Source organism: Zosterops lateralis, assembly GCF_965231275.1.
Source record: "Zosterops lateralis genome assembly, chromosome: 8".
NCBI lineage: Eukaryota > Metazoa > Chordata > Aves > Passeriformes > Zosteropidae > Zosterops > Zosterops lateralis.
Genome location: NC_139768.1, coordinates 13,060,110 through 13,075,349, shown reverse-complemented (window position 1 = coordinate 13,075,349; position 15,240 = coordinate 13,060,110). Strand labels below are relative to the sequence as shown.

General features: G+C 40.8%; 1 protein-coding gene across 2 annotated transcripts in view; it reads left to right on the top strand.

Annotated features, from left to right (window-relative positions):
* The first annotated feature begins 1,094 nt into the window (after nt 1-1,094).
* The window catches only part of BTAF1 (B-TFIID TATA-box binding protein associated factor 1), a 43,448-nt gene continuing 29,302 nt past the window's right edge, over nt 1,095-15,240 (top strand). For both annotated transcript variants that reach the window (XM_083866789.1, XM_083866788.1), the window contains exons 1-4: nt 1,095-1,147; nt 10,233-10,356; nt 11,404-11,518; nt 13,901-14,047. In XM_083866789.1, the coding sequence (XP_083722915.1) occupies nt 1,134-1,147; nt 10,233-10,356; nt 11,404-11,518; nt 13,901-14,047 (400 nt within the window). In that variant the 5' untranslated portion in view covers nt 1,095-1,133. The remainder of the gene's footprint in view (nt 1,148-10,232; nt 10,357-11,403; nt 11,519-13,900; nt 14,048-15,240) is intronic.

The following is a 15,240-nucleotide window of genomic DNA, read 5'->3' as shown; positions in this document are numbered from 1 at the left end:
TCTTAATCTGGATCAGATGGAAGCTGATAGCGAGCACTCGGGAGCCTGGTGTGCCTGCCCAGAACAAGGGGCACTGCCGGGCTGGACTCCAGGGATCCTTCAGCATCGCCCGGGGCCCGCCGGGCCGGGAGGACGAGCCGCTGTCCCAGCCGGGGCGACGGCGGAGAGCGGGAGAGAATGTGGCCCCTCACGGAGGAGCCGTGGCCGGGCCGGACCAGCTGCCCCGTCGCTGCCTGACACAGCTGCTGTGCCATAACCCCTCTGGGTGCCACCCCGGAGTGTCACCGCCAGCCCTCACGGCGGGGGCTCCACAGCCGGGCCGCCCGCAAGGACGGCGGGGCCGCGCCACAGGGCCCGGCGATAGCGCAGGGCATGCCGGGAGTTGTAGTCCCACGGGCAGCGGCTTCGCGCCGCAGCACCGGGCATGGCCGATGGGCGGCGGATCTCGGCAAGAGGGGGGTGCGACGTTGGTTCGGCGAATACCGACCGCCCTCTCCCGCCGCGTTCGCGCGGCAGAAGAGCCACCACCCAGGAGACATGTTAAAAAAAGCTTTTACTCCGCATTCTTGTATTCCTCTTCTCCCTTCGGGGTGCGGGATTGGGGCGCTCTCCTTTGAGTTCACCCCCAGCATCGCCCTGCAGATGGAACGTCCCGGCCTCTGCCGGGCCCCCCCAGCCGGCCCGGCGGGCTCCATGGCCGATCCTGCTCAGTGCGGGCGCTGCGCGCTCCCGCCCTCCTCGCTCTTAGAAGCGCTCCCGCCATTGGCTGCGGCTGGGCGCTCTTGCCAATCAGGAAGCGGCTCTCATGGAGGAAGGGAATAAATACAAGATGGCTGCTCATATAAAACCAGGCATTGGGCTTCGCCCCGGTGATGGGGGAATCGAGGGTTTAACCCGCGCTCCGAGGGTCGTTCGCCGCTCCCGCCCACGCCGCCGCCGCCCCGCCCGGGGGAGCGACACTCCGACCGCCGCCGGCCTCTGCCGCGCTCAGCCGCCGCCCGCGGATCGCCGGTGGGGCCGAGGCCGGGTGCGGCGCCCCAGGCCCGAGCGAGGCCCAGCGCCCTCCGCCCGGGCAGCGCCCCGGCCCCCCCGTCCCGCCGCCCGCCGCCAGCCCGGCCCGGCTCCGGGCGGCCATGGCCGTCTCCAGGTCGGTGGGAGCTGGGAGGAATGGGGGAAGTAGGGCCGACAGCGGCGCCCCGGCGCTCCCGGCTCTCGGTGTGGCCTGGGTGCGGGGAGGGGGGGAGGAGGGGGTGCCCGCTTTCCATCTACTTTGGCTTCGGGAGCCTGCGGAAACCTCTCGGGGCCTCCCCGCTGGGCTCCGGGGGTGCCTGCGTGCTCTGGGTTCGCTGCCTGGCCCGGGGTGACTCCCGTGCCCCCTCCTGCCTCGGGCCGCAGGGGCACTGCCTGGGGCGTCTCGGGCTCCTTCCTGAATTCGACACCTTCGTTTTGTTGGCCTGTCTTTCGTAGGGTGGTTAAACTGCTAGAGGGTAGGAAATTACGGTATTGAGTCCCAAAAACTGGCGAGAAAGCGTTTTTGCGTTTCAGAGCCCTTAGTTGTAAAGTAACCAAAATAAAACAGGCTTTCATGGAGAAGAGTGGTCAGTGTATTCTGGCTCTGCCTCAAAATGTTGGGCAGTATCTGCTCGCACACATGTGCTCTGGGGTGTGCCAGCGTTTGAAGCATTTACAGATACAGAGGTGTGTCTTACACAGCTGTTTTTGTAAAAAATGCTGAGCACAAAATCTTGCTCCTTTTTTTTTTTTTTTTTTTTTTTTTTCTTTTTTTGCGTGTGTGTGTGAAATGGGCAGGTTAAGCTTCCTAACAGGATACTTGAAAGGAAACCATAAATCCAAATTAAGCTTGTGATAGATTAGCTCCAAGTCACGTGTTGGTAGTATCTCCACTTCCAAAGTGCCATCGCAAAAGTAAATTTTGTTTCAGTAGCTGTGTGTGAATAAATTTACAATTCTGTAGAGGAAAGTAAACGTGCACATTTTTAATGAAAATCCATTCTTCATCAAAATTAATGGGAGCAGTGCACACCTTTTAAGAATTCTAGTAGCAGGTGTTGTATTTTGAGCTTGGTAGTTTCTACAAAGTATTCATTTGTTTTATTCCACTCTTATTTTTTTATCAACTTGTTACATGTTTGTTGTGGCTTTTTCTCGTCCCCCAAATCTGCCCAGAAGAACATGGAAGTAATAAGGATTGCTGTAACAAGATTACTTTGTACATTAAAATAAGTCATCATGTAAAGTAGAGGAGTCGTCTAATTACATTTGTCTGGTCAGTCTGCTTCACCAACTTTGCTGGTGTACATGTGATATGGGGGCTAACTGGAATATCAAGATAGAGCTTTTCAGCTGTGTGCTGAGGCTGTGTCTGCTCTAAAGGCTGGTTTCCATTTCAGTTCCCAAGGTTGCTTTAGTGGAAAGCAGCAAAACAAAGATTTAGTTAAGGCCTTTTGTGAGCTGAAAGGAAAACTAGATATGGTTCATTCTGAGATTCAATGTGAGGCATTGAAAGTTGGTGTGTTAATAATAGTGTTATATGTTGCTTGAGATTATAGTTTTAGTATCCAAATGTTACACAACTGAACACAAGGTATAGCACTTCAGTGCTGTGATGCTGGTGAGTTGCTGCAGAGTTGTTTCAGCTTCACTTGTAACTTAGGTAAAAGAATACTCACTTTGGAGCACTGTAACATCTCGACTATTCCTGGTGAACACCAATGTTTCTATAATTGTAAGAAGTGATAATGTGTAAATTTGGCATTGTGCTTGTCTTTAACAGAGCAAAGCTTGTCTATGTCCCTTTGAGGTTAGACAGCAGCGCCTGATAAAGTTAGTTTCCTTTCTGCTGCTGGGCCATAGGAGCACTGATACAGTGTCAGTGCTGCTTTTGTAAATAAAGATACCTTTCTTCACCTTTTACTTCAGAACACTGAACTTCAAAGAAGGTCCTTTCCTTTCAGAAATACTACAAATAATTGTTTGTATACTTGTGTATATAACCACATAACTTTTTTTTGTAAAGGCTTAGTTGGTTCAGCTTCTGTTCTAATTCCACTTTTCCTCTAGGTAATTATTGTTACTTTTTTTTTTATGGACTATCATAATATTTCATTGTTGAATGCCTCTTACATATACAAGTTTGGAGAGTGAAGAAGAAGCTGACTTGAATTAATCTTTCTCCAAAGCCCACAGTCCTTGTGGAGTGCATACCAAGCATTAATATTAACAATAATTTCTTTAGGTGTAGATCTATATTGGAACAATTATTTTAACAACAACTTTTTTTGGAAGTGAAGGTTGGAGTAGTTTTACATTCTCAAAACAGTAAATTATCAGGTGATTGTTTTCCCAGGAACGTTTAGTTTCTGCTTTTTGGCCAATTGAAAACTTTCTCAAAATTTGTTCAGGGAGATCCAAACAAACATAGGGAATGCATTGAAATACCTCCAAATTAGATTGAGAATTTGCAGCTTTTTTATTAGTAAGGTCATCTTAAAAGTAATTGAAACTCATTGTGACCTGTTGACAAAAAAGTGATATTTAATTCTGCATTTTACGTTACATGGATTGAGGACCTCCTTCTGTAAAACATTTGTGTTGATGCTCTAGAAAACAAGCATAAAAGCAAAACAGTAGATACCTCATACCAAAAGATGTTGTAGAATATTTGCACTGTCTGTTCATCTCTTTGGTAGTTCTGTGCTGAAGAGACTGATGAATGCCATCTTCCAGAAGCAGGCTTAGGTGGGTGGGAAGGTTGATATTCCTTCTGTGAAGGTGCAAACTGATTTGGTAAGCCCTACCTTCTGTCACCAATGTTAGCAGTATAAATTAAGTAGTATAATGTTTGCATAGCTAATAAAAAAAATACCAATGGTTTTGATAGTGGAACTGAGAAGGAAAAAAGGAAGTGAAAAGTTTTGCTTCAGCTTCATTCCTACAAAGTGCATGATCCAAGTGAACAGTTGCAGTGGCTCACTAGTGATCTTCTGAGATACTTCAGAAGGAAAAGTAATACTTCCAAGTGGATGACAGCTCATAGATTACTCAGGATGGTAGAGTTTCAGTAGGTAATAAAATGATGATAGTCCTTCAGTATCTAATAAAAGTCCTTTCCAGTCTCTTTAATGTGTTCAAAGGCACTTTGTGTTATTCTAACACCAAGGTGTTAATGCCTTTCTCCTGTTTTTGAGTGCCTTTGCAGTATGAAGGAGAACCAATGGACTTTTAAAATGTAATAAAGCTAGGAAGCTGGTAAGGTGCATTAAAAGTAAACAGTTTCATTTATTTGGTATATCCTTTAAGCTTTCCCTGAAATACCTTAAAGACAACCTCTTCGAGGTATGTTCAAGACAGTTCTTTACAGAAATATAGAGAACATAATTTGCTGCTCCTGCAACCCATTCTTGATTTGATCTGTGTAAGATTAATAGTGTTTTTTAGAGTTTTCAGGGTTTTGTTCATTTGAATTTGCATATGACTGGTAATATGTAGATTAGGAACCTAGTTTTTATTTTAAAATAAAGAATGTCAAAAGTCTGTGAGACTGAAGCTCCTGTGAACTAGGCATGCCTCATGTGTTGCTCTCAGCTTTTGAATTGTAGGGCTGTGGCTTCCCAAGAACAAGTGACTACACTGCCTGGCATCATTATTTATGTAACACTTCAGATTGAATACTGCATCAAAAATCTCTTATGTGCACTGTATATCTCTTAGATTTTTTTAAAATGTTATCACAGACTTCCTCTATAAAGAATTCAGCTTTTAGCTACTGTGAAAGCTATTACTTCACGGCTGCTCTTGCATAAAAAGCAGGAGTCAACCTGAGCAAGTTTGTGTTCACTACTGTTTAAAGGCCTGTGCCCAATGTTCTGTAGCCAATGTGCTTATGGGAGTTCAGACTCAAAAGAGGGGGAAGAATAATCAAAAGAGGAGGAAGAATAATCTAACTCTTCCCTTGGTGGTGGTGGAGATTAACTTGAAGACCAGAAGAGTGGACTGAGTGCCTTCTGTGCTGCTCTTTCTGGGAGGGCTGATACAGTCCTGGGAAGGGAGGAAGCAGAGCCAGCATGTGCACTGCTGCCCAAAAGAGAGAGAGTTCTCTGTTTCTCAGCCACACTTTTCTAATGGACTGAAATGAAAATTGAATGTCAGGATTGTGTGCTGATAGGAGTGCCAGCCTGCTCCAGCAGATGGAATTTGATTAGTCACCGAGGTGTTCACTTTGTCACTTACCAGTACACGTGTTGTATTAGTCTGTCCTGGCAGCTGCTCCAACTTGCAATTCTTTCTCACAGGTTTTGTGATGTAATTGGTCACGTTTTGGGGTGCATTGTAAGTTGTAGATACATATGTAATAGTTTACAAGTAAAACTTGTACAGCATAAAGTTGTAGATCACAGATGAAATATACAATCCATATGGAATTAATTATACTAATTTTAGCATTTGGTTGGCTTCCTTATGCAGTGTATAATACTGTGACCTGGTGTAGTCATGGAGCTGTTGTTTCATTCCAGATGTTCCTTCAGCTGCTGTGCAAGAAACTAGATTTCTTCATTGTCCACAGTCCCACCTTCCTAACTGCTTGCACACTTAGGAGAAGTAAAATCACAATCCATTTGTTGTGTATCATTGCACTTCTGGGTTTTGTTCTGAATTCTGTTGAGTGGGTTTTTTCTCTTACTGGCTGATTGTGTATTTGAAAGTTGCTTATTTGATTACTTAACCATTCATGTGACTGAGTGTTTAGAGCTGACCAAGCTGGGATTTGACCAAATGATGAAGTGACAGCAGAGAACTGTCAGGTCAACAAGAAAAGCTCAGACTCCATTAGAACTTAGGTTGAATTTCACTCTTGTCAAGTCTAAAGTTTAATTTAGACATATTTTCAAGGTGTCTGGGCTATTTCTGTATTAAGAAATAATGCCTGGGAGGAAGCTCTCTGGATGTTGAAAATATCAACTCCTAAGAGGATTCCCTTGCCTTCTGATGGGTGCTAGCAGCTTTCCAAAGAGCTCTAGGCAGAGCTTGACATTACTGTTCCAGGGACTGTGCCACTAAGGATTTTTTGTACAGTCACACAATTTTAATGGGTTGGAGGATATGCTATGGTAGTTACAAGGTGTTCATACCAGATGGCCTTTACTATTCGAGACTGCTCTCAGGGCAGTTTAACATTTTGGGGCACAGAGATGTAGAGTCCAAACAGATCTTTTCATGGGCAGCAGTGATCAGTTTCACTGTCCCTTTTAAGCCTCCGCTCGCTGAAAGCAACAAATTGGAAGTTTCATCATCTGAAGTCCTGTGGGACCCAGCCCAGTCAGAACACTTACCCTGGGACACTTGGGATCTTTATACAGTGCAGCTGCACATGTATTCTTTTGTAAACAGTTTGAAGAGACTGTTGCTTACCCCGGTATCTTGACATTAATTATCCAGCTACTAACTGTCTCATGCCTCTGGGGCTGAAGGGCTTCCAAATCCAGGTCCTCCTGTTTCCACAGAAATGCCACAAGGTTCACTTTAAATAGTATGACAACTGTCCCTTCAAATGGGGATCAGCCCTCTGTTTGGGGGCAGCAGCAGAGAACTGCAGATTAGCATGAAGAACAGAACAGGTCATTTGCTGCAGCATTTGCCTTCTGTGCCTGGGTGAGGGTCATGTCTAACTTGGTTTAACGCTCAGTGTGCAAAACTGGTGACCAGAAGATGGAATCCCTGTGGTACCTGGAGATGGCCACCACTTAGCTGTGCTGGCTCCTCTGTAGATGAAGCATCTCAAATGCTACTGGATGCCTGTTCTTGAGCATCTGCATTGATGTGTGTCAGAAACATTTCTAGTGAACTTTGTGTCAGTGTAAAAGGTGTTTCTTAGAAGAAAAAATTGTTGAGTGGAGTGCTGATCATAAGAACTTGAATTGTTGCTCTCAGTTGTGTCTTTCTGATCTACTTCAAAAGGAACTAGAAAAATCTCAAATTTCTAAAGTCAGTGGAAGAAATTTACCTCTTTGAGCAAGGCGGTGCTTTGTGCTGAGCTCATATGGGATGAGTTCACATCAAAGTCCTGTAGGGTTGCTGTCCTGCTGGTGAGATGTAGCTGACACAGGATTGGAAGATGACGGAAGGAGCTAAACTATTGTTTATGAATTAAAAGTGAAGAACTTTTTATTTTTAAGTTCTGGTTGCAGCAGTTAAGTGCAGAAGAAGTAGTTTTAGAGATATATTTAATTTTTAGCATGCATTAGTATTTAAATTTTCATAATAATTTACAATTATTTTTCATAATAATTTATAGATCTTTCTGGTTTTAGTATTTTTCTTCCTTGAAGTATTTTTTGTGTTTCTTTTGCTTGCTTGTGTCTTCTATAGGCTTACAACAGTTTTTTTGACTGAGTTTAAGTATTTCATAAAATAATTAAAAATTGTATCTGCGTTGGGAGCAGGTAGAGCATCTCCCTCTACCACATTGCTTCACACTTTTGGGAATGATGTGAGGCACATGGTGCCCTGCCTGCAGCACTGTCCAGCATGAGAGGCAGAGAACCACATGCCATTAGAAAACTTAGTTCTCTTTGGCTTTAATAACTTCTTTAGAGACTGCTAGTTTGTTCTGAAGGTGAAAATCTTATCAGAACTTAGGAAGCTTCTTTTTAAAGTGCAGGTACTCAAAACTAATTTGTTTGGAATATTTAGTGTGGTTTCTATAATTCTTAATGAAACTCAGACTGAAAGCTGTAATTTAAAAAACAAACCAAGTAGCACTGCTGATCATAGACAACTTTTTCAGTGCTACCCTTCCAATTCATGCAGAATTCAGGCTCCACTATACTCTGCTGCAGCAATGCCAGCACTTAATGTGGAAATCTTAATAGCTCCAAAATAGTATCAGTTTGGGAATTTTACATCCTTCTGTGGGAGGAAAAGAGCATGATTGGTGTGACCAGGACTACTGGTAGTCAGATGTTGGCTAATCGTGTTTCCATGTATTTTGCTGGAGTTGAAAGCTGAAACCTTCCTGTAGTGATGTCAGAAAAGTGTAAGGGTTTTTTTTTTTTGTTTTTTTTTGTTTTGTTTGCATTTGTGTGTAAGTGAAGCAGGTTACAATTTAAAATAACAAATTCTAAACCAAACACGCTGTAGGTTAAAAAAACAAACAAACCCCCCTGTATTTTGTAGGTAACACAGGTTTAGAGTGTTGTGGGTTTTAGGAGTGAAGATGTAGTGTTATAACTAAGTCTGGAATTCAAGTTGAGTTTTGCGGGTAGGCTGACTTAGTGGTTTCCTCCTGTTTTGACACATGAAGAGTTGTAGCTGAGGAAGTGGTCAAAGTTACATTGTGCTTGACTTTGAGATGGAAAAAGATAATTTGATAGTTAAAGGAGTGTGTGTTACTAGATGGCAAACTTGAGTATGGAACGCTGAAGCTTCATAGAGAGCTGAAGAATGAAAGGGCTGAGAAAAAGCAAGTTGGAGCAAACAGTGGTTCTGAAAGCCACCATGTTTTGTATTGCAAAATAGTGACTGCTGCAAGTCAGGTTGGGTTATTACTGTCAGAAGTACTGAAGAAAAAATACTGGCAACTAATGAGGTACCTGGTGTGTTTCTCATGACTAGTCCACTATCAGGGATTCAGAGGTGTTGAGTCTGTAAAGCTTTTTATCTCCTTGACGCTCTAATCACACAAAATTGCTGGATTAGATACATCTGGGGTTTAATTTTTGTGACTTTAAAAGAATTTACTAGCTAGTAAATCATAGCAATTGAAACTCTAGTTTTATCTACAGAAATTGAAATAAACTAACCTATTTTAGTAGTAGGAAAAGAATTATTTCTAGGGTGGCAGAAGAATTGTGTCTAAAAAATTAAAATGATTTTAAATACTTTGAGCTATCAGTTTTTAAATCTAATGAATACTTAAACTAATACCTTCAGTTATGAGAGTATTTGGGGTTTGGTATTGCTTGGGCCCTGCACTGCAATTCCTATTGTGTTGTGACATATTAAGGTATATTCAGGATTAAGTGCAGTTTAAGCATGCCAAAGAAAATACAAAATCCAGTGATGTTGGAATGAGGTTTTGATGTTGTTTCTTTTTCTTTTTAAAATATTGGAACTAAACATCAAAGGCAATTAACATGAAATGTAATTAGTAGCAACAGACTAACAGGGGCAAGGCATTTGTGCTTTCCTGTGTGTGCTCAAACCAAGGATGTGTGTTCATGAAGACAGGTGGTTCAGGATACCTTTATCTACATTCTGCCCCACTGGCCTAGTGAGCTTCGCTGCTGGGTGAGGTCTGGTTTTGTATTGGTGCAGTTCTTGGGGGAGTATTTTTATGATAAGGCTGGAAGGTACAATTTTGATTGCTATGTGTGAACAGGTAATTACCTCATACTTCCCAATAACTAGTACATAAATTTGGCACTCATTAAAGAGCTCTGATCAACCCACTGATAGTGGAGGGAATGATGAACACTTGCAACTTCAGTCATAGATTTGAGTATCTAGATAGATAGTTGTGTGAATATACACAGAGACAGACTTTATTTCTCATTCAGTAACTAAACAAGAAAGAAATTAGTTGTTCTACAAATAGATGATTGGACTCTTTCACTAAATACAGAGTTACTGTGGAAACAGATCTGCTGGTTAAATCTCTGTATTTTGTGGGAAGGGCAGAAGCGTCAGATGATTTCCAAACTAAATACAAGAAGTTTGGGTTTATGTATTCCAGGTAATTAGGGGGAAAAGATGTGTAAAGTAAAAAATGTGTCATCCTGGAGAAGCGGAGTTTGGTGTTATAGATAACAGGCTGTGTTGTCACTAGCAGTGATAATGCCCAAGAGGAGCAGCTGAGCCCTCTGCTTTTTCTATCAAATAGAATTTGATGATCACTTACAATATATTTGTTTCAAGATTGGAAGTGTTCTATCACAGAACAAAGACAGGAACGATTAATTTTTTTCTTGTAACTGTGGATTTTTAAAAATAGCATTTCTTACAATTACTCTTTTTTTGTTGTTATCAAATTAAATGTGCTTTTAAAACAGCTATGCTTACTATTAAAAAAACAGTACATTATTCACCCTGCTAACTGACAGTCTTCAGGCAGATGTCTTTTTGAGTTACATAAACTAAAAAATGTGGGGGAATATTAATAGAAATGGGCAACTGAACTATGAATAGCATAACTTTTTGGGTTTTGTCACATTTAGACTTGATCGTCTCTTCATTTTACTGGACACCGGTACAACGCCAGTAACAAGAAAAGCAGCTGCACAGCAACTTGGGGAAGTAGTGAAACTGCATCCTCATGAACTGAATAATCTCTTATCTAAAGTAAGCATAATTTTTTTCCCTGGTATGTTAATGGTGAGAATAAAACTAGTTTAACAGGGTGTGCTTCTGTGGGAAGAAGAAAATATATTGTGGTCTCTCAAAAGTAAGAGAATGAAGAAAATTAGGGGCTGCTTCTGTGAAAGGTGCTGTTTTGTCAGCTTCTGAAATTATTACATAAGTTTCACTTAGCATTCAATATTGATATTCAGCATTTGCTGTAACTTCAGACTTTCTTCTATAAAAAGAAGCTCTACTACCTTATAAAGATTTCTGCTCTTGCCTTTAAAGATTATTACTTGTGTGATAAAGCACAAAAATGTCAGAGACTGCATGTCTTTAAAAGGGCTGGAAATTGGAAGAGTTTTCCATTAGTTTGGAGACTTCAATCTGACCAAGTCTAGTAAAACCACCAAAACTGGTCCATATCTGACAGGTGGAGATGAGTCAGTGACCTCAGTTCTGTTCTGATTGAACAGGTGCTCTCACCACAATCGATGCTATCAACAGAGTGGCCAAGGAATCGTGACTATCAAACTGCTTTCAGAGAAAGAAATAGCTTTTCCAGATGTGTGACATAGTGATAAATCAGTTTAGAAGAGCATATATTGCTTCAAGTGACCCATGTTGTATCTCTTCTTGGGTTAAATGACTTCAGGGTTTTAAGGTCTGTTAATCAATTTTGAATGCTTCCTTGTAGAAAAAAAGCCAGCAACAAGCCAACCAACCAAAAAAATAAAAATGTGTCTCAAGCCTTGTTCAGTATCTGGAGGAAGTCAAGCTTCAGTTTAACTGATTGGACTAAATATATCTTAAAAAGTCTTAAGGTCTGGCTCTGGCAAGTGCTATGCTAAGCAGTCAGCAGTATAGCGAAGGCATTTCTTTGTTTTTTGTTTTTTTTTTTCTTGTCCTTTGCTTTTTTGTTTTGAATGTTGTATTAATCCATAGCATTAAAGTAATTGTGTTTTAATAGAGCAAAACAGCCAATGGATTTTCTTTGGAAGTACTTTTTAAGCAGATACTTATTGACCTATTAATCTCTCCCTCAAGGTGTTAGTGTATTTAAGAAGTACAAACTGGGATACTCGGATTGCGGCTGGCCAGGCTGTCGAAGCAATAGTGAAAAATGTACCTGAGTGGAATCCAACTCCCAGATCAAAACAAGGTGCTCCTTAAATTAATTGTGTATAACTCATTGTTTATCTTATGCAAACTGTCTGTGATATGAGACTTTTCAAGGCATCTCTGTCATTTGGTTTTTTAGGAGTGTAGACTTTTATTTGCATGTAAGTTGTTTGGAGCAGGGTGCTGATAATACCAGGGTTATTGGTTCAGTCCCTGTCTGGGCCACTCACTTAAGAGCTGCACTTGGTGATCCTTCTGGGTCACTTCCAAATCAGACTATTATATGATTCTGTGAGGTAGGACTGTAAATAAACCTCTTTGGCTTTAGATGTCCTGCTCAGCTGTACCTGACCTTTATTTGTTCCAGAATTCTTGTTTGTGCTTTGTACCCTCATAAAGCTTTTATAAGGAAAAGGAATAACTAGTAAAATGGTAAAATGTTTAACCAGTCAACTTTGTCGTGGTAATTTGCAGAAACTCTTTTCATCACTGTTCCCTTAATCCGAGCACCTTTCTGAGGGAGGTGTAAAAGCAGCTTCCTCAAGTGTGTTCTGTTTCTTTTCATCTGAAATCATCATGTTAGGGATGTTAGTTCCCTTGATTGTTGAGTTATAGACTAAGTGATTTTGTCCAAACCCTAAGTGATTTTTGGTACTGTCTATGTTCACAACTTTGTGGTAGAGGTTCCAGAAATTCACTGACTTGTTTAAAAACAGACACACAGACTCCCTAAAACAGCAACAATGAAACTCACATCTGTTTGAGATGATCTCATATTTGTTTCACTTGGTGCCTCCCAGTTCTGTTGGCTTTGAATTTGACAAGCAAGTTCTGCATTTTCCTTGTCCATTGTCTTTAATTTTGTAAACCATCATATTTGCTCTCCTCCAACAACTTCTCTTTATATTGAAGATTTGCGGTCTCTTCAGTCTTTCCTCACAAGACAGCTGCTTTCTTTTAAATAACTTTGTTTTTTCTCTGTGCTTTCTCTGACTTGTGTCCTCCTTGAGATGCACAGAACTCCACACAGTCTACCTACATCTCTAGAGTGCTGAAGTTTACACATAGTGACTAAATGTTGTGGTTTGTCCTGTCATCAGTGTCCTTCCTGGTGAGGCCCAGTACTTTGTTGTCTGCTCTGGCTTTCACTGCTCAGTAAACATATGAATACAGAAAACTGCCAGAAATGCCTCTAAGATTTTTATTGAACGCAATGTTGTGTAGGCATGGTTTAGGTTATTTGTTTTACACTTTCTGTACTTATTTGCCCATTAGTCTGTTCTGAGAGTCCTCCTTGGATTCCTTGGTTCCATTGTGACTTTGGGCTACCTAAAAGAGTTTAGTGTGACCTGCATGCTTGGAGAAGAGAGCATTAGTGATTGTCTTTTCCATTGGTTAAAGAATTTGTACCAACACTGATGGCCAAAGGACTCCATAACTAACTTCTGTCTTTCAGTTTGTAAAAGGATGTTCTCCCCAGCTCTGTGCTAACCTGGTTCTTTTGGTTTATACTTTCATATGAATCCTTGCCAAGAGCTTTTAAATGTATTATGTTCATTGGATGCCTTCCACTTTTTGTTCAACTCTTTAAGCACATTGATAATCAAGTTATTGAAAGCTGTTTTTTTCCAGAGTAATTCTCTTTTCCAGTAAATCATATTTATCCATATACTTAATAATTTAGTTATAGAATTATAGAATAGTTTGGATTGGAAAGAACCTTAAAGATCATCTAGTTTCAACCCCTTCTACCACAGATGGGGCCTCTGCTATTGTACACCCTATCTTACCAAGGATAGAAGTTCATTTCACTTGCCTAGTTCAAGGATTACTTTTAGCATGCCTTTTGTACATGGAAATTGTGTAACCTGTTAGTCTTAGAGTACAGCACCCTTTTAAATGCATTGTCCAGTTCATGCACATCTGCCTATCAGATTGTTAATGAAATTGAAAAGATAATTGTGTGTTTGAGAAGAGCTCACAGCTGGGTGTCAGCAGCCCTGTCTCCCAGTTTAGACCATTCTCCAGCTTCCCAACTTTGGATGCTTGGCTGCTAGGGACACACAGCAGTGTTGGTGTGCTACTTTTGATACTATTTGTGAGCCATATGCAGTTCAAAACTGTAAGCTGGCCCTGTGTGTACAGAGAAGGCCTGGTGGTAGGTTAGTGTCCAAGACTTTAAAAAGCTAAATTTATCAAGGGAAAAACATTAATTATTTTTTATCTATTCAGGTACATTTAGTGACCTATTTCAGTCTGTCTTTGTGAAAACGGAGCCTTTATACTTTGTGAATCAAAATGCTGTATGTCTGATGATTCTTTAGAGAAAAAGATATTTCTTGGTTTTCCTTAATCTTCTGCCAAAATTTTGAACAAAATTTTCATCACATTGTCCTTAATATTATTTTTATTTCCTACCTAGAACAAGGCTCAGAAAGTCCTAATGAAGACTCACCTTCAACAGATCGGTTGCGTTTTGACAGATTTGATATATGTCGGTTGTTAAAACATGGTGCGTCTCTTCTTGGATCTGCTGGTGCAGAATTTGAAGTCCAAGACGATAAATCAGGTATCTATATTTTACTTGCAGACAAGAAAACTCACTGACTTGAAAAAGTTCGTTGTGGCAGCATTATGAATCTAGACATCCATGGGTTCTCAGAATGTTAGGAAATAATGACAGAAAACATGCCCTAACATAAGTGTTTGTGTTTTCTGCCTCAAGTAACACAGTTTTTTAGGGGAGTGTATTGTTTGTTTGGGTTTTTGCCATAACAGTATTACTATGTGAACAGTGGGGAAGAAGGAGTGGAAACCTGAAAAAGCACTCAAGATGTCTGTAACTTTTTTTAAAGGGGCAGGCACTATCACTGCTTGTTCTTCACCTAAACAATGCTTCCACATACAGAAGTAGGATGTGGCTTATTTAAAAGCTTGAAGGTTTCAAGTATAGAAAGATAGCATGAAAAATGCTGAGATAAGACTGCCAAAGTTGGAAGATCAAATACCAGTGCCTCTGTGATGTTTGTTTCAAGTGGCTCGTCTAATATTATTCTGCAATTTTTTAGCTGAGACTTGGTTTGTCAGTGTAATGGCACTGAATTGTTTTAATCTAAGCTGTACTTTTGCTATTACTGTACTTCCCTGCTCTTAATTCCAGGCTATCTACCAGTTTCTGCACCAAGTTAAATGATGCTATTGATCAGAATCTGACTGTGTAGCCCTGATTTTTGTTCCTTCTGTGTGATGGGTTCTGTGCAGAGTACAGAGAAGATCAGTAGCTCAGCAAGAAGCAGAACCTGTGACTGCTGAAACTTGAGCAGTGTCCTGTCTCTTCAGCCTGGTTGCTAATTTATTGCTTGCCATTTTTTAGGCTAGATTTATAAAGTGGTGTACAAGTTTCACCTCGTCTAATGAAACCCAACACTTTGGTTCATAGAAACTTGATAGTTATCCCAGTGTCACATGATTTCACATAAAAAAAATTCCAAGAATGAAAATAAGTAAATAAAGTATCAAAAAATAAGAAAATGAAACAAAATGCTTTGGTTGCTGCTTTTTTTTAACTCATGGGAAAATGCACAGTGTGCTTTCTCTTCTGTGTTTTATAGCAGCTTCCCTTTTCAAGTAAGTAGACAACATGAATGGACATAATGTAACTTAAATAATCTTTAGAATTAGCAGTCTTTGACAATTTTTCCTAAGATGATGTTAGAAAGGGAAAATATTTTATAAAGAATGGAAGTTGCTTGTATTTGCTTG